Source organism: Mandrillus leucophaeus, unplaced genomic scaffold (assembly GCF_000951045.1).
Source record: "Mandrillus leucophaeus isolate KB7577 unplaced genomic scaffold, Mleu.le_1.0 Scaffold1486, whole genome shotgun sequence".
Classification (NCBI taxonomy): Eukaryota; Metazoa; Chordata; class Mammalia; order Primates; family Cercopithecidae; genus Mandrillus; species Mandrillus leucophaeus.
In genome coordinates, this window is record NW_012101461.1 from 92,657 (window position 1) to 112,688 (window position 20,032).

Consider the following 20,032-nt stretch of genomic DNA (forward strand, 5'->3'; position numbering starts at 1 on the left):
CAAGAGGAGAGGAGAATATGCAGCAGCAAACCTTGGAGTAAGGAGGGAACTAAACACCTCTGAACAATCCAGAAGAGATAAGAGTAGTTAGGGCAAGCAAATAAATACATTCACAAATAAACCCCTTAATGTAAAAAAAAAAAAGTACCTCACAGAGAGGCAATGCTGTGTGGTGAAAAAATTGTTCTTGGAGTCAAAAGTCCACCAGGATAAATAGCTAATGCCTGTGGGGCTTCAAACCTAGGTGATGGGTTCATAGGTACAGCAAACCACTATGGCACACGTTTACCTATGTAACAAACCGGCATATCCTGCACATGTAGCCCAGAACTTAAAATTAAATTAAATTAAATATTTTAAAAAGATAGAATTTTAAAAAAACTAAATACTCTGTTTAGGAAAATAAAATAAGAATTAAATATACAAGTAAATATTCGTAAACAAGAAGTTTCAGTTCTTAATAATCATTTATAAATGAGTGAAATTCAAATAAAAAATCTCAACAGGAATCATTTGAACTTGTAAAACAATCTTAATTGTATCTGAGAGAAAAATGTGACACAATAGCAAAGAAAATTCTGACAAAGAAACAGTGATTGGCCCAGCATATATTAAAATGTACTATAAAGCTATGGTATGACTTTAGAAAAGAACAAGTGAGACACAACTATGGAAGAAAAGTGGGACTTCTGAAATAGACCCACACATATCGGATTATCTAGAATGGATGAACTTGGCATTACAAATTAGTGGGGAGAGGTGAATTTTTGTTTTTGTTTTTGTTTCAGTAATGATGCTAGAACATCTGGTGGAAAAAGTTGGATCTCTACCTCACTATACTAAAACAAATCACAGATAGATCTCAAACTTAGATGCAAAAAGTTAAATCATAAAAATACCAGATGAAAATGTTTTGGGCTGCACGATTCATGACATGAAGGCTCAAAAGCTATAAAAGAAAAAACTGATGAGGTTGATTGCCTGATAATTTTTAAAGTCGTTATGGGAAAAAAATTCAAACATGAACGTAAGCAGTCATAAGATAAACTGAGAAAAATATTTGCAACAGATGTGACAAAAACGTCTGCTACAGTCCCTTAAGAAATAAGGAACACTTAGTATCAAAAAAGAAAAGATGAACCACCCAAGAAAAAAGTGTCCAAGAGACATAAATGTACCCCTCACAGAAGACAAAATCCACAGCGATAATAATGCATAAGTAAAAGAGAGCTCAGTCTCACTCATCAATACAATTATACTTTTTCACCTATATACTGGCAAAATTATTTAAAGTTGATAACATTCAGTATTGGAAAAACAAACAGGCTTTCTCAGACACTCTTGGCCACAAAACAGATGACTTCAATTGGAACATAATTCATAAATATCTGTGTAAATCTAAATGTGCTGTCTCATGACCCGGAAATCTTAAATGTGCTGTCTCATGACCCGGAAATCTTTCCTTTAAGCAGCTACCCTGTGGCGATAATTGCAGGAGCACAAAACATATTTCCAAGGATTTTTAAGGCATTTTTTTAATTTAAAGAAAAGGAAAGGAGAAACATTATGGTCAACCCTAAAATAATTTTACATTTTATCTATTTAAAAAAAAATAGTATTGCTTTGTACTACACATACTAAGTGAGGTATCTATTGATAGACGTTGTGGGTGGAAAGGAGGATATTGTTAAAAACAATTTATTATGTGATTTGATTTTTTATTTAATAAATGTGGATGAGTTATCTGTTATGATATAACAAATTACCACAAACGTAGCAGCTTAAAACAGCCAAGACTTACTTTCTCACATAGTTTGTGACGGCCAGGAGTATCTCAGCTGGGGGGCTCTAGCTCAAGGTCTCTCATGAAGTTGCAGTCAAGCTGTCTGCTGGGGTTGCAGTCATCAGAAGCTAAAGGACCTGCTTCCTAGTTCACTTATGTGGTTGTCAGTGGCCTCAGTTCCTCACTAGCTATCAACCAGAACCACAGTTTTTTGGCACAAGGGTCTCTCCACAGACTGCCTGAGTGGCCTCATAGCATGGCAGCTGGCTTCCCCCAGAGCGAGTGACCCAATAGGGAGAGAACGAGGGCACTCAACATGGAAGCCATGGTCTTTTCATAACCTAATCTCTGAAGTGCCATGCCATCTCTTCCATAGTATCCTATTCTATTCCAGTAGTGAGTCACTAAACGCAGCCTCCACTCGGAAGCAGAGGGTGACACAAGGGCATGAATACCAGGAGTGGAGATCACTGGGAGCCATCTTAGAGGTTGTGTATCACCACATATAACACATGTTGAGTGTATCTAGATATTTCTGTAGATATAGCTGTAAAAATTCATGCACACTAAGGAGATTATATACCTCAGTTTGTTGAAAATAGTCTTAGTTTGTGCCTGTTGTCCTGGCATAATTATGGCATTTTATCTCAGGTATCCCAGTTTAAATAATGAATTATACTCTAAATAGGGAAATATCTGGAAGAACAGACATCGAAATATTCACATTGTTTATCTCTAGGAAATAAGCCTGATAAGACTTTTATGTTTGATTAATACACTTGCATAATACAAGTACATTATTTTAATTAAAAAAATACACATTGGATTCTCTTTCTGATTAACTCAAAACATTATCACATAGATTCCACTTCAGAGACAGTGAATGTAGCCAAAAGGAAAGTCCATGGAGATTTGAGCAATGGAGAGAAATGAAAGAATCACTGCCCTTTTTGGGTGCGCAGAATAAGTCTCCACAAGATTCATTGCTCCTCTCCTGTTTCTCAGTTGTACAGGCCATAGTTTCCCTGACTGTAGTATGGCTGGCATCTTTTCTAGGCTTCCACCTTACAGATAAAAGGGGGAATTAAGCAAGTGGGCTGTGAGAGCTAGATAGTTAAGAGAGCAAACAATCCTAAAGCTAAGCCACTAGGATGAATCAGAGATGTTAGGCAGAAAGGGGAAAAAAACACACATCCTCCTTCCCCCTCTTTTCCCCACCTCCTTCCCAAGCTAAGCCACTGGGATGAATCAGAGATGTCAGGCAGAGAGAGGAAAAAAAGAGACATCCTCCTTCCTCACTGCTTTATTTGTAGGGCTCTTGAGGAATGGGTGATATAAACAGCCTTTGATTCTAACAATAGCAAAATAGAATAAAGTGTTAATTCAGGTATATGGAATGAAGTTTTATCATTTGCGATTCATTCCCTTGCGGGAAGACACTGCAATATAAGGAGCTATCAGGCTTTGACTTGAACCCCTGAATGTGAATGTGGATCTTACTGCAAAGGTTCAGCACAGTAAGGAAGTTTGCAAGTCCTGGAGCCAGACAGACCATTTTCTAACTGTGTAACCCTAACCAAGGTCCTTCAGCTCTTTGTGGCTCAGTTTCTCCATCAAGAAAAGGATGATCTTAACAACCACAAACATCCTTAAAAGAGGAGTTGACGCATAGTAAGTATTCATTAAATGCTAACCCTGCGCACCACTGACTGTCTAACTGCCCTTAGGGAAATCATTGTTCACAGCCTGTTTCTTTGTAAAATAAGTATAATAATATCTTCTTCATTTTGCATTTGCAAGTGTTAAATGATAACACTGTGTAGGGTGCTGAAAATAGTGCCTAGCATATGGCAGACACAAAATAAATAAATAGGAATTCTATTACTGAAAATATCATCATTATTGTCTAAAAAAATGGAGCTGATCTAGGGTTAAATTGACTGATAAAATCTGCATTAAAGCATCTAGCACAGTGCTTGCACACAGTTGGTACTCAATAAATGTTCATTAAGTCTGAACTTAATTTTCCATATTGCATCTCTATTTTAAAAGTCCAAAGAGAATTTTTTGGACTACTTATAAGTTATAAACCTTGACATCTGATACACAAGGAGCAATCTTCTGGCTTCTTTATTGGTTCTTTCCTTTTGTAACAGAATGCTCAGTGGGATTTTACGCTGGAATTATGGTTGAAGTCCAAGGCTGGAGACACAGCTGCTGAGTATCCTGCATGAGTTGGGAGAGCCCCTGGACATATGTCCATCAGCAGGGCTGGAGGAAGAGTCTGATTGGCAGTCCAGCACCACCACTATAATTGCCCCTCACCTTGGCGTTCGGGGGAAAATTGGGAGCAAGAAGAATCTGTTGAGAATGGGGATTCTTCCTTCCCCTGAAGAAGAGTGAGGCCCCAAGAGGCCAAGGGGCTACCTGGCCAAAGAGGCATCATTCATCATTCCCCATTTGGAAGACTCCTAGCTTAGCTAGAAGGTATGTTGATCTGACCATGAGCTTCCTAAGCAAGAAGAAAAGGAAATTTTTAAAAAGGCAGTCAAGAGTGATTCTAAATGGTGAAGAGACAGTTCAAGACATTCATGGTAAGCCCCCTAAAGAGGAGGTGAGGGGCTTGGGCATCTCATTTGTAATGGGAAACCTTGATTTCTTGCTCAAGATGAAACAGAATGGACTCAGTTGAGCATTTCCGTACCACATAGACCTTTCAGAGATCCTTTAAGAAACAGTATACAACAGATTGGATCTTTACAAATTATATGAATGTATTAAATTACCACATGTACCCCAAAGCTATGTACATCTATAATGCATCTATTTAAAGAAAGAAAAGGAACTTAGTCAGTCTACAATAACTTAGCTTCACGAAGGTTCAAAGACTTATCCAGGGGATAAGTATAACAAAGTGTGAGGATTTTTCCCTGTTATCTGGGAATGACAGTCAAGGCCCCACCCTGAGGCCAAAATAGGCTAAGTACCCCATCTTTTATGTTTACCACTCCACAGGTTTTCTAAGAGGACCAGTCCTGGTACCACCCAGCTGATTTATACTGGGGAAGGAGCTGCCTTGGGAGCAAAAATTTGCGGTGAGGCCACAGCGTTTCCACCCCCATGGAGAGGGGAGACAAGGGCTTTTCCTGCCTGCCAACACAGAAGAGGGATAGAGGAAACTCCAAACAAATCACCTGTAAAGAAGCGGCGCCAGGTGCGGTGGCTCACGCCTGTAATCCCAGCACTTTGTGAGGCCGAGGCAGGAGGATAGCTTGAGCCCAGGAATTCGAGACCAGCCTGGGCAACATAGGGAGATTCGTTCTCTACAAAGATAAAAATTAAAATTTTGCTGGGCCTACAGTCCCAGGTACTTGGGAGGCTGAGGCAGGAGGATTGCTTGAGCCCTGCAGGGCTGCAGTGAACTATGATTGCACCACTGCACTCCAGCCTGAGTGCAGAGAAAGACCCGAAAAGAAAAGAAAAGAAGAGAGAGAAAGAGAGAAAGAGAGAAAGAGAGAGAGAAAAGAAAAGAAGAAAAGAAAAGAAAAGAAAAGAAAGGAAAAGAAAAGAAAAGAAAAGAAAAGAAAAGAAAAGAAAAAGAGTCAGCAGAACCAACCAGACACCAGACACACCAGGCACTGCACTCCTGGATCTTTTCTAGGGCTGTCCCTGAGCCATGGAGAAAGCGGAAACGGAAACGGAAAGCCAGATGGTGAGGCTGAGAGGGGTGGGCAAGAAAGAGCCCTTTGGCGTGGCAAGGATAGGGGATCTCCCTGTGGATGGAGTGTTTATCAGGACCACACCTAAGAAGGCTGCCCGCCAGGGGAAAGAACCAGAACACTTTGCCATTAGAAGACTGGGCAGCCAGGCAGGGTTCATGTGGAAGCAGCCACCCCCCACAGAGAAAGGGATTATGAATATTCCCCTCCTCCCTGCCCAAATTGAAGAAGCAGCCCCTAGAGGAGGGTGGAGTGGGCGCCACCTCAGAGAATGCTCTTCTTACCTTCCACCGTAAGCACCTAGAGGTTCTAGAGCCTGAGCAGGCGGAGGTGGTAGATGCCAGAATATTCATTGTGCTTTAAAATAAACAAAACTGAGCTAAATACCAGAGTGAGACTGTCCCAAAAATCAAAGTGGATAAAAAATCAGTAAAACCTGGCCAAGTTGTTCAGAGACCCATTAGAGCCAGCTAACTGGGGTGTGGGCGGGGGGCGGGGGGTCAGGGGGTAGATTTGACATGCCATAGTTGGAGCAGTTATTAGGAAACAATAAAGTGACTGTGTTTTTACCCCAAATTGAGACTCAGCTCACTGCCTACCGACTCAGCTCACCAGAGAGCCTTGCTGCCGGCCCCTCCACTTCCTCTTCTTGGCTATTGCAGGGTGGCGGGTTGAGTTGAGAACAGCTGCTTACAAAGTGAGCAATGCCTATCCAAGCCAGCCTGCCTCTGTCTCTTTGATTCTACCAGCAATTGAGCTTTGTGTTCCCCCACGGGCTCATGTATCTTTCAGCAAGGTTTTAAAGTGCCTTTCCTCTCCAGCATTTCACATGTTGCATAGGTTAGCAAGAGTCCAAAGATATCATACCACTGAACTAGATGGAAACCTCTGGCATCGCAATCATGATTCAGGCACCACACTGAATGGACCAGAGTGGCGATTTGGGCCCTTTCTGGACTGAATCAAACACAGACAGACATAGCTAAGTTCTGAAAAGTTAAGGCAAACCTGTGTTTGTTTTTCCTTCCATATAAAGAAGTGGAGAGACTGGAGAATGTTGCTGCTTCTTTCCCAATGTGTGCCGCGTGCTTGTTTGCTGTATGGGGGAAGGCCCGCATCCTCTTGGTTTATCACTCTGTTCTCAGTACCTAGCACTGTGCATGGCACATAGAAGGCATCGAATACGTATTTGTTGAATAAAGGAATGAAGGAGTGAATAAATGAATTAGTAGTGACTATTTAGAGCCTAGAGTCTTAATAATAGACAATAAATGAAACTGCCCCTAAAAGGTATTCAGACAGCTGTCTACCAGTCTTTCAGACAATCTGATGTTTTTATTCATCCAATACTCATTAGACATTTAGTAAGGCTGTGACCAGGGACTTGAGACAGACAAATATCAACAAGACTTCATTTCTAGCCCCAAAGCACCAAAGCAACGGTATGTAGAGCCATTTCACACAGGTGCAAGGGAGCAGAAGGACACAATACAGATGATATCTGGCAATGTCGTCGCAATCACCAACACCTGACCTCCAACATATTGACCCAACAAAATATTATCATGGAATTTTTGTGCCTTTTTACGACACCTCCACCCTTCACCAGGTGGGTACGATCTGCTCCAGATTCATGCTGAGGACGTTTTATTTTAGTAAATAGGAAAATCTTAAAATTAGAGTTGTTAAACATAATATTTCCATTTTATCTAGGACACTTTTCTTTTACCTTGAAATCTCTACCTTATTATGAAGTAAAAGTTCATTTTCCTTTTAAAATCACAGTTTTATTTAATTGCTTAAGTCCTAGAAGAAAGAAATCTACGGCTTTTTAAATGGAGATAAAACACCATGCTAATTATCAACTGTACTGTAATGGAGAGGATAATCATGAAAAATAAAAGCACATATACCACTGTGCTACATAAATTCCTCATAGCTGGGTCTCTGCAATCCCGAATGAAGGGTTTACCTGCCACTGTACATATCCAGTTGTATGGGGATCTTTTTTTGTTGCCTGACCTATTGTAAATCCACCTAAGGGAAATTTTATCATTTAATTTAACAATCACAGTATGTCTGCTATTTATGCAATCACTATGCACACTGAAAGAGGGAAAAACCCCAAATCTGCACTTAGCCAAAGCCAAAGATTCTCTATGAACAACCAAAGATGCCAAATATAAGAATTGGTGTTTACTGATGGTGGGAGTGTAAATTAGTTCAACCACTGTGGAAGACAGTGTGACAATTCCTCAAAGACCTAGAGGCCGAAATACCACTTGACCCAGTAATCCCATTACTGGGTATAAACCCAAAGAAATATAAATCATTCCATTATAAAGATACATGCATGCATACGTTCACTGCAGCACTATTCACAATAACAAAGACATGGAATCAACCCAAAAGCCCATCAATGATAGACTGGATGAAGAAAATGTGGCACATATACACCATGGAATACTATGCAGCCATAAAAAGGAATGAGATCATATCCTTTGCAGGGACATGGATGGAGTTGGAAGCCATTATTCTCAGCAAACTAACCCAGGAACAGAAAACCAAACACCGCATGTTCTCACTTATAAGTGAGAGCTGATCGATAAGAACACATGGACACATGGGCAGGAACAACACCACACCTGTCGGGGGTGGGGTGAGGGAAGGAGAAGCATCAGGAAGAATAGCTAATGAATGCTGGGCTTAATACCTGGGTAATGGGATGATATGTGGAGTAAACCACTATGGCACATGTTTACCTATGAAACCTGCATATCCTGCACATGTACCCCTGAACTAAAAATAAAAGTTGAAAAAAAAAAAAGGAAAGAAAAAAACCAACATAGAATTAAGTCAACTTAAAGTCATAAAATGACAGTGTTATTCATGATCATAAAATAGTAAATAAACTAAATTTCTGACAAAGATCATTGGTTAAATACATTTAATGATACTCATATGACAGAAAATTATGCAAACTTTGAAATGTACGTCTGGGCTAATGTTTAATGGCACGGAAGAAATGCTTGTAGTAGCATTCATTTTAAGTGAATAAACTCAAGGAACAAAAATTTTAAAAAGATTTTAAAAAAAGAATTGGCACTTCAAATTAAAATGTGAAAACATTAATTCTAGAAAGCTATAAGCACGTGTTTAAGATGTACACAAAAGGATGGTCACCACATCATTATTCATAAAAGTGAGAAATTGCAACATAAATATCCAATAACAGTAGATTAATTAAATACATTTGTATCTATCCTAACAATAGAAAATCTTAGAGTCATTAGAAGAGATAATGTAGATTGCATATACTACTACTAGAAAAATATTTGCAATGTACTGTCAAATTCATTATATTTTTGTTTCATTTATACACACATTGGCATTGAATGATCCAGAAGAACATAAACCAAAATATTAGCGATGTTTGTTAAATGTCAATTACCTTTACAAATGAAAATAGTGTTGCTTTTATCCTTTAAATATCAACCTTGAGAAAGTACAGATCTTTAAAGAGGCTTTTTAATTTCCTATGCTCAGCTATACAACAAATACATATGAAGAAATCATTAAAGAAAAAAAGTCTAATGTAAATTTGTCAGCAGCATAAACAATCTTTTTAAAAGTATTTTTATGGTAATACTTAGAAAATAAATAATTATTTTTCCAAAATAAAAAATTATAAAGCTATTTTTTCACAAGTTTGTAAATTAAAAATTAATTATATGAGAAAATACTAAAGGTATAATTTTGAGTGAATAAAAGAGGATATAAAATTAGATATACAAAATACATACAATTTAGAAATACACACATACAAACAAACATACATAAAAGAGACTGTTTACAATGAGTACTTCTGAGTGAGGGAATTTGAGCAGGCTTTTTCTTCTTTTTATTATATTTAAAAATTTTCTATAGTAAATATGTATTCTTTCCAAAATCAGACAAATAATAAACACTATGAATTATTTAAATGAACATGGGGAACATAAAATCATGTACTATATATGTTTATTTTATCAATAATGGAAACAAACTAAAGATTTCACATCCCAGGCAAGACATAGTGGGACAAAAGGCCCTTTTCTCATTGTGGTCACCTGGAAATCTCTGGTAGTGTCTTCTGTGTTTAAGATCTGAAAAATGGAGAATGTGTGGTTCTGAATTCATTTCCACTTCCTCCTGGCACCTAATTAGAGTGACACAGCTCTTACGATCTTGGCTGCTTCCTTCTCATGCAATGCCATAGCTAGAACACAGTTCAACAGAAAGAGGAAAAAATCGATTCCTTTAAAGCTCATTATCATTATCCAAAACAGTCAAACTGTAAGACTTGGAACCCCACATTACTCAGTTCCTTACTGATTTAAAGAATGAAACTAGGAATCTCCTCTTATCTGTGGAGGACACATTCCAAGACCCCCAGTGGATGTCTGAAACTTCAGATGGTACCAAGCCCTGTATACCGTTTTTTCCTATTTTTCCTATACATACATGCCTATGATAAAATTTGATTTATAAATTAGGCACAGTAAGAGATTAACAATAATAGCAATAATAAAATAGAACAATTATAACAATATACCTGCATCATCACTCTTGCATTTTGGGGCCATTGGTAAAGTAAAATAGTTGTTCCTTGAACACAAGCATGGTGATCCCACAACCAAGATGGATATTAAATGACTCATGGGCAGCAAGTGTCAACAGTGTGGAGACGCTGACCAAAGGGAAGATTCACATCCCAGGCAAGATGCAGTGGGACAAAGCGAGATCTCATCACACTACTCAAAACAGAGCACAACTTAAGACTTACGAATTATTTCTGGAATTTCCATTTAATGTTGTTGGACCAAATTAACCATGGACAACTGAAACCACGGAAAACAAACCCACAGATATGGAAGAACTGCTGTTAATTAGATTATAAATTTTATCAAATCCAGGACCACATTCTTGTATTCATCACTGTATTGCCAGCACCTAACTGGTACATGGTAGACATTCAGGAAATGTGGTTGAATGAATGATTGAAATCAGTTGATTGATTGCTGGGCTCTCCTGTCTTCCATAAAATTTTTCAGGCCACAGTACAGCACCCTCAGCACTAATTCTGTGAAAAAAGAGGGTGTGTCACAAGGTCACATTTCATTGTCAGATATTCTTTTACAGGAAGTGCAATTAATAGGCACAGAATGTGTCCAAAGGCATGGACTTTCTCCTCATTATGGACTAATAATTAGCAATTATCCAACAACTAATCCTCTCAAGGTAACTATTGCCACCTGCAGCTAAGGCTCAGCAAGACCGAGTAAATTTTCAATGTCACAAGGTTGATAAATGACAGAACCAAGATAAGATCCTCATCTCTGGGACTCCAAAGTCCAGACATTTTCCAGGTGAGAACAAGCTTCCTGTCATCCCACCCAGCCAGGTGAGGATGGCTATGGATTCTACATTTGTTATCTGATTTAATTATCATCACAAACCTATGAAGTAGATTAGCCCATGATACTCATCTTTCAGATGATGCAACAAAGGTACAGAGAGGTTAGTAACTTGCCCAAGGTCACACCGCTCCTGATAGAGCCAGGTCAGAATGAGAAGCTAAAATAGATTATTTTACCAGAAGTCTATCAAATCCATCATGAGAGAGTGCATTAATGATGTGTAGTATCATTATTTCCAAGATGACTCACAACTTTGTCAAAAGACTAACTGACCACACTCTATACTAACTTACATAATTATTCAATTGATCCAACTAGTTTACTAAAACACTCTGCCTTCAGATGAAGACTGACAGACTCCCAAGTTACAAAAAACCCACTATAAGTTTTCACTTGAGTATTGATTATACAGTACAGACCAAAACTCTCCAACCACCTCCATTTGCAAGGCAGAGAACAAAAGTACAACTGTATCTAATATTGAGAAGTTATCATCAAAGCAACAAACCGATAAAACATGTTCTATTCTTCTCCCTGGAAAAATAAACTTGCAAAACAATCTGGAATGCCAGATTCACATTTAGACTCCTGAAATGCAGGAAGTTTGGTCCTGCAACCTGGGGACACAGGGCAAGCATATACTACGTGCATATGTCGGCTCCACAGCCCCATATCAAAGTTCCTTCCACAACGTCTCCCTCAAAGAGCTGTCCCTTAGCCGTCCCTTGTCCTCTCTGATGTGTGGCCTAGGATTGTACACACCAGGGGGCAAGCCACTCTCAGGAAGAAGATTGGGGAAAATGCCCCACGCAGGCAGGCAGGCTGTGGAAGTAGACTGGGGTCATTTGGGCAGGAAATTTCAGGGTCTAGAAAGGTCCCATTAACACCCTGCCTCATTGAGAAAGGGTGAAACCAGAGAAAAAGAAGGATGTGGCCCCTTAAAGTATAGCGCACAGAGCATGGACCCCTCTCACCAGGGATTAAGGGGAACATTCATGAAAATCTTAAACAGCTCTTACATATACTTTCAACAGAGACGGTTGCTTATATAAATATCCTAAAACGCCTCCCCTCTCCTGACCCTTCCCTAACCAAGACCTATCTGTCAAGTACAGTTCATTCAGTCCTCTTCCAGGAGGCCTTCTCCAACAACTTGAGCCCACAGAGACAGCTCCTTTCTCTAAACAGTCAAAGCATTTATACTGTAGTTTCCAATTTTAGTTCTTAATTACGTATACTTTCAAGGTTTCTTAAATCCTGTCGATTGGGCAGATTTTGTTCCTGCAAATCAGTGGTTCTCAGTCAGGGGCACTTTTCCCCCCAGGGGGTATTTTGCCAACTCTGGAGACATAGTTGGTTGTCTCATTTAGTGGACAGACGCCAGGGATGCTGCTAGACATTCTACAATGTGCCCGGACGGCACTCCACAACAAAGCAGTATGCAGCCTAAAATGTCAGGAGGGTTGAAACTAAGAACCTCTGCTCTAGAGTAAGAGCTCTTTGAGAATATAAAGGATGCTTACTCCTCTGATCTGCTACACTGCCGAACAGCGTGCTGGACACACAGTAGGTCTCATTAAATACCTGTTGACCGATTGGGTGGCTATCTGGTTCCACACCTTCCTAAACATTCATTCACATAATATCTAAGCAAAATGTAGTGTACCAGGGACCATGCTGGGCTCTGGGAATGCAACTATGAATGAGGCACAGTTCCTGTCTGTGAGAAACTTAAAATTTAGCAGGGAAGGCAGGCAAGTGCACTCATATTTTTAATACATCATGATTAATGCACCTGTTGCTACCAGTCATTTGTATATTTCTCTGTTTATTTTCTGTCATCATTATCCTATAAATTCCAAGAAAGTAAAAATTTTGTTCAGTTCACAGCTACAGACCCAGCATCACCTATCCTATAGTAATAGTGGTAGACACAGAGTAGTAGGTATTTAGAATAATTGAAAGGATTACAATCATATGTGCATGGTATAAAGACAACAGAGAGGAGAAGCTTCTAAGCACAGCCTGGGAAGGGAGGAAGGAGTAAGGGAAGCCACCTTGAGGAGAACTAATAAGTCTGAGCATTAATTATATGCTGGAAATAGTTCTAAGCATTTTAAACACATTATCTATTCTAATTCTTAGAACAATCCTTTAAGAAGCCTCATTTTACGGATAGAGAAATGAGCAATGAAGGCTGATTTGCTCAACAACACAGCAAGTGATGGAATCAGGATTTGAACACAGCTGACTTCAGAACCTCTGCTCTTAAGCACTGTAATGCACTGTCAATAGATGAGAAGGAACTGGCCAGGTGAAAGGCAGGAAGATGTGGCCTAAAGTCAAGTCATTCCAGGTGGAGGAGATGGCTCGAGCAAACCCAATATAGCCTGGCCTATTTCAGGAACCGTAATTATTCCAATATTAGCAAAGAATAAAAAGAAAAACTGATGAAAGATGACATTGGAGTAATCAGAGCCAAATCATGAGAGAAATGTATACAGCATTGCTTCATTTATCCAAAATTAGCAGGGAACAGGCATGAGGTTTAGAATTAAATAGCTCCAGGTTGGAAATCAAACTCCATCATTTTGTTCATGGATCTCTCTAAACCTCCATATCCTCATCTGTAAAACCAGGAACATACACAAACCTACTTTATAAGGTTGCTTTGGGGGAAAACACATATATAAGTGTTAAGACCTGGGCCTGGTATATCTTATGTATCCAATAAATGTTAGTGATTGATTTTTGCTATTGCGATGATTGCTGATGAGATTTTTTTCCACATTTGTAAATTTGCAACATAACTGTAGCCTATTTTCTTGAGCACCAAAACTTATTAAACCCTCTTTTTCCTAAACTACCTTTTCAAAGTGAATTCCATAAATCTCCAACTTTCAAACACCAAACTTACATTTTATCTGTACAGATGGCTGCACCTACGTTCATCCCCTCCACTCCCAATGCCCTTCTCCTGCCACCAGGACAATTATGGAAATTTCTGAGCTTTTAACATCCCTATTCAAAAATAGGGAAATAAAAGAGGCCACATAAAGGTGGAACTGCTGAAAGTAGTCGTTTGTTCAGAATTTTGAAAAAGAAAGAACTTGACTGCTTAGAGTAATGGTTACCATCCAATGAGTCGATAGAATTTTCAAAACAACCACTTCACTGTATTAACCTCTATTCTATTCCCCAAACCCACTGGTAACAGTGATGTGCCATCTCTGCTGATAGCTAACATGTAGCCAGTACCATTAGATCCTTGATGTTTGTCCATTTCTAATGAGCCACACCTTAAATACATTCAAAAATTCCTGGCTTCGTCTTACCATCCAGCCTACTTTTCTATGGTGGTCTCCATGGGTGACTTAATAACTTTCCATACAGTAAACACACCAGGCACTTCTAAATCTCTCCACCTTGATCTTTGCTGTTCTCTCTGCCTGGCATATACTTCTATCCTCACCTCTTACCACGATGCCACCCTACCATCCTTGGAGGCTTACTCCAAACACCACCTCCTCTCTGAAACCCGATTTCCCTCCCTTCAGTAGAATTAAATGTCATGTTGTGGGAATGTCCCCAGCATTCACTGGTGTTTCTGTTGTTACAACAATCACGTATTAAACAGAGGTAGGTGGCAAGCATCATTCCAGGTGCTGTCTATATGCTATCATGTAGTTTTCACCGGAAACTTGTAAGACATTCTTACAAGCCCCAATTTACAAATCGAGGAACTAAAGCTCTGAGTGTTGGACTTACCAATGATTGCACAACTGGAAAGGGATACAGCCAGAATTCCAACCATGTTCTAACAGCTCCCAAATCCATAACGTTTTCACTCTGCTATGTTTCCTCTCTTTGATGGCCCTGTTTCCAGTTAGTTAATTATATACATTATCTGTCTCTTCCATGGCATTATAGCAACTCCCTTGAAGACCAGGGCATGTTCATTTTCATAAAAGTGGATAATGATATATCCATTTATACAAGATTCTTATGAGGATTAAATGAGACAATACATACTAGCATAGTGTCAGGCAGATAATAAGCACCTACTAACTTGCTAGTTTAATTGTTACTATTATTGTTACCATGTCAGGTGCCAAGAATAAAGCCGTGCACATAAATTCTGAGTTCAGGTTCATTTCTGAGGAGCAAATGAAATGGGTGAGGGTCTGAAGGAAGAAGCAAACACTACTTTGGTTTGGCACTTCCCACAATATCACTTAATCAAAAGCAACAAGAATTAAGAAAGTTTCTATAATAAGTTCTATTGATTCCTTTATCTTTCTATCACCACATAAACATTAGGAAAACTTCCTGTTCTGTTCAAAACTCTTACAGCTATCTTACTTTCTTCCCGCCATCTCCTATGCAATTTGACAAGGTTCTCCTCCGAGAATTCAGTACATATCAAATACTGAGCTAGAAGAAGAAGAAAATTACGAAAATAAATGGAAGCACAGAGGGCAAAATAAAATCTTAAATTTTGGTGTTTATAAACATAGGGAAACACTCTCTTTTCTCTTCATACAATTTAACCGTATGTTGTCATCGTATTTATTTAATTGTGTGTCAGTCATCCTCTACTAGGAGGCAAGTTGTTAGAGGAGGCAATCTATCCATTCTATTCACTGCAATCCCCTAAGGCCTAACACGTATCTGATGCAGAGTAGTCACTCATGAAATATTGGTCAATTGACTGATTGCAAATGTTTGTATTTACATATGTATATACATATATATTTTTACATATATATGACACCATTCCATGATTTGTGAATAAATTCACATAAAACTCTACATATAAGTGCACCTTGTGCATTTGTGTGCATATATTCGTATTTATGCAGAAGATGTTTCAGACTGGAGAAAAACAGATGCTTGTTTGTCAAAGTTGTGTCTCCTTAACATGATCATGGCTTCTGACTGACCGGTCTAATATTTAACAAATAAACACTACTGCCATATACTAACAATCCAAATGTGAAAGAACATTAAATGCGCATGTAAAAAAATAATTAACTCAAGCTATGAAACTTCTCCTACCTTTCAAAATGTCTTGTCCCTGTTCATTAGCATAAGTGTACGTGGTTGGGGAGAGGGGTAAGGACCAATAATGTTTACCTGTAAATCTGGCAGGAGAAACATTCCAAATTCTCATGGGCTGACCAGATTTCCTTATTTATGTTGTAACATATACCAGAAATTATAATTTATAACAATTATAAAGCAACCATTTTCTGGGTACACAATGTACCAGATCCTTGGCATCAGTTTTTATTAAAAATTTAAGCCTTCTAACAACTCTGCAATATAGATAAACAAGAAAGCCAGGACTCGAAAAATATAGTAACTTGCCAAAGATTCTCTGCTGTTTATCTAGTCACAGCATACTCAGTGTACAAATTCAGAATTCTACTCTGAAGCTCAAACTTATTTCAATAAGCAATGGTGCCTTTTACATGGTTTTACAGCCACTAACTTTGAGGCATATGTGTTTAGGTCGTTTTCATAGTGTACGGATTTTAATAAGTAATTCCCTGCACATAAAGACCAGACCAAATAACATCCAAACACACTGAAGATTACTCCAGGCTACAGAAAGCAAGGAACAAATGTGTCTCAGAAACTATCAGCCTGTATTTCTCAGAATATGAAGCATTTTCCACTTGATTGTGTCCTCTAACAAGAAATCTATCCTCTAACAGGGCTTCATTATTCCTCCTCCTATATTAAAAAAATAGACTCTTTCATTGCAAACCAATGGGAAGTTCTTAACTCATTTCCTTAGATCACTTGAAATGAAAGTGCTTTCTGTCTTTAGGGAAAATAATTGCTGGATGTGATGCTTGTGCCTGCTTTTGAGTCCCACAATCAATACTGTGAAGGAAAGAAAAAATTAACCCTTATATACTTTTAGAAAGAGTGGAGTTATTTTTAAATTCAATGATGGTAGAGTTCAAAAAAAACAGAAGGAAAATCCTGCCTTCCAAGGAGAATGCAGTTGCCTTCCTCTAAACAAATTGGCTCTGTTATCTTTTTAACCTCTCTTTCCAGGAGGAGGCCTCAGAAGGAGAAGGAAACCATATGTTTAAAAAGTTTTTAAAAATGTATAGATGCTCCTGAATATTTGTAAATAACTGTAGTGAAAAATGTTTACATGAGAACTCACCTGCCCCTGCACTGATTAGAAAGATCCTCTGCAGAGCAGAGGGGAGCATTTCCAACCACCCAGACCACTACAATCACAGGAAGAAGCCAACGGCAGCATCTTCAGCCCCAGGGACTAAAGGTGAAAGGGGCACCAGGCAGTGGTGGAAGCACCCGTATGTTCCCTCAACATGCCCGGGGAGGTGGAGAGGAAGGGGAAGCAGCTCTGCCTTCCCTCCAATCTAACTACACAACCCCTGCTGCCGTAACTTATTTTTAGACATTCGATCTAAAATTCCCGGAAAGGAAGCGGATCTACAACCTCTGAGTGATCCTCAGAGTTCTGATTTCCAACCTGGCTTGGGGATTTCGTTTGTTTTCTGACTTCAGGTGCCTACTTAAAGTACATCTCCCATCTTCCAGAGGCATCCATAGTCTAAGCCAATAAAAAGAGCTGGGAGCTTTGGAGCTTTAAGTGATGAAAAATCCAGCACCCACAGGTCAAAAGTAATGACCTTGGGGAAGTTACTCATCCTTCTGAAGAATCAATTTGTGGTCAACAAGATGAGATAATAATACTAGAAAGTTGTTTGACATTTCAACACAAAAATTGCACAGTATCGTCCCTTAGTAGGACGTCAGCAGTACTATGCATTTGCTGTGGGCACACTGTGCAAAGCTGCGGGATCCGTCCATGTGTCCACTGCCCATCACTCCGACGTTGGGGATTTGTTACCAACTGTGCACCCCACCTCGGGGAGATGCCTTTTACCTGCTTCTTGTTCCCTACAGCTTCAAATGTCTGCAGAGCCCAAGAGATAGATTCTCATTAAGTGCAAGAGACTAAGTTATCCTGGGTTCTCCTTCCCTCTGTTTATCCGTAAATTGTTAAATAAAACTCCGCTTTCTGAAGAAATGCGTCGAGTCTTTACCTGCGCAAAGCAGGTGTCTGCACATCTCTGGGAGTCAGGGGTGGGGAAGGGACCCTAACTAAAGTCTCCAGGTTGGGAATGGCACAAATGGAGGGAAAGGACACGGAAGAGCGGATGAAAGGCATGCCTCTGCGAGGCGGTGCAAGGCGGTCCTCGCCGGTGACCCTGTCCTCTGCACTAGGGGAGGAAAGGACGCTAGAGGGGATGAGCCGCGAGGGCAGGAGTACCTGAACGCTCTGGCCGCGGTCTGGTTCCTCCTCCATGCCGTGCCCTGTTGCAGCACACCCTGCACGATCTCCTTCTCGTTGGGCAGCCGGTAGACGGGAAAGATGTAGAGCCAACAGAGGACCACGACACAGAGGGCACTGGCTCCCATGGGCAGCCGGGTCCGTGGGAACTTCCACGCCAGTACAGCCATGGCCCCTCTGGACGTTTGTCGCCGGGCCCGCCCGCAGGGGCTCATCGCAGCCCCGGCGTCCCAGGGGCGGGGGCCGGGGCCTCAGCACAAAGCTAGGCGAAGTGGCAGCGGAGGGTCTCCCACCGCCGGCCCCCCATGCACACACACCTTTCGTTCTCTTGCTTGCAAACGCACGCACGCTTCTTCTGCCCCGTCGGCCCCAAAGGTCAGCGCAAGGATTTTTTTAAATGCAACTTTTCCAAGGATTTCTTTCTAGGGGAAGCGGCTGGGGGGCAAGTCACGATCTATGGCCATGGTCGCTTCCCCTGCAGAAGGCGGGCGCTGGGGTCTCCGAGAGCGCAGACAGCGGTGGCGGCGAGTCGCTCCGGCCAGTTCTGCCGCATCACGGTCGCCGTCGGCGAGGGTCCGGGAAAAGGCTCGGCTCTCTCCCAGACATTTGGCCGGTGGCGTCCCCTTGTCCCCTTCCAAGCGATGCTCCTGCGCCCTTCGCCGCCTCCCGCGCTACTGCGCCGCCAGGCAACCCCCCTAGACGCGCTCTCTGCGCCGCGCCAAGTCCTTGGAAATTTCCACGGCGGCCCGGGACCGCTATCCTGCCCCGGGCTCCTCCGCCTCGCCCGCCAGGACCCTGGCTCTCCACCCCTCCCGGAGAAGAAAAGAACTCGCTCTCATCAGTTAATTCAGCGGCGCGCCGCAGCCTTCCGCTGCGCCCTGGACTTCGCAGACAAACGCCCGGGGATTGGTGGAAATCAAGGTCTCCCCCTCCCTCCCCCACCCGCAAAATTGCCTCTTTCGACCCGATCCGAGCCGCGACACTCGCCCAGAGCGCGCACCCCTCACTCGTGCCCTGGAGATAACGGCAGACAATAAAAAACAACAGCCCCCGCCAGTAGAAATATATCAGTCCCTGAGTGCGGCGGAGACTGGGTAATATCCTGACCCTTCGACACGCGGCCGGTGTGCCCGGGCTGTCACCCTGCTGCCGTCACCCTTGTCTTTCTCTAACTGGTTGGATATTAACCCGCAGCCAGGCGCGAGGAGGCTGGCGGAGATTTATTCCTTCCTGGGCCCCCACCCCCATTAGCCGGTCCCGTAGCCGCGGCCCGTGTGCGCGCGCGCGTACACACACACACACACACACACACACACACACGTTCACGGGCGCAAGCGAGCGCGCTCACGAGGAGGTGCGTGCGCTCCGGGGTCCTCCGCCTCGCCTCCTCCCTGCAAGGAAAGGCACTGCTGCATCCAGATGTGCAGGCAGCTGGTGCCCAAACGCCAGACCTCAAGATGTCAAATTGCCTTGGAGGCGTGCGGCCTTTTGGATTAAAGGATCATTGGTTCTTAGACGTCCTTCTTGCTCTTCTTGCTTGTGATAAGCGATAAGCTTATCGCAACCCCGACCTTGGAAAAGCGCCACCCGCCTGGACCCACCGAGCTGAGGGAGTCGCTGATTAGCCATTTCTGCTCTCCTCGGCGGCGACGCATAGCTTGGGTACCTCCTAGCGGTCGCCTATTCTATTTGCTTAAGCATCTCGTCAAGCATAAAGTGTGCAAGGACA

General features: G+C 41.4%; 1 protein-coding gene across 1 annotated transcript in view; it reads right to left on the reverse strand.

The window, feature by feature from the left end:
• Nucleotides 1-18,999, reverse strand: part of LOC105535615 (alpha-N-acetylneuraminide alpha-2,8-sialyltransferase) — a 97,360-nt gene extending 78,361 nt beyond the window's left edge. The window contains exon 1 of the mRNA XM_011974756.1: nucleotides 18,283-18,999. Within this exon, the coding sequence (XP_011830146.1) occupies nucleotides 18,283-18,518 (236 nt within the window). The 5' untranslated portion in view covers nucleotides 18,519-18,999. The remainder of the gene's footprint in view (nucleotides 1-18,282) is intronic.
• Nucleotides 19,000-20,032: the final 1,033 nt, after the last annotated feature.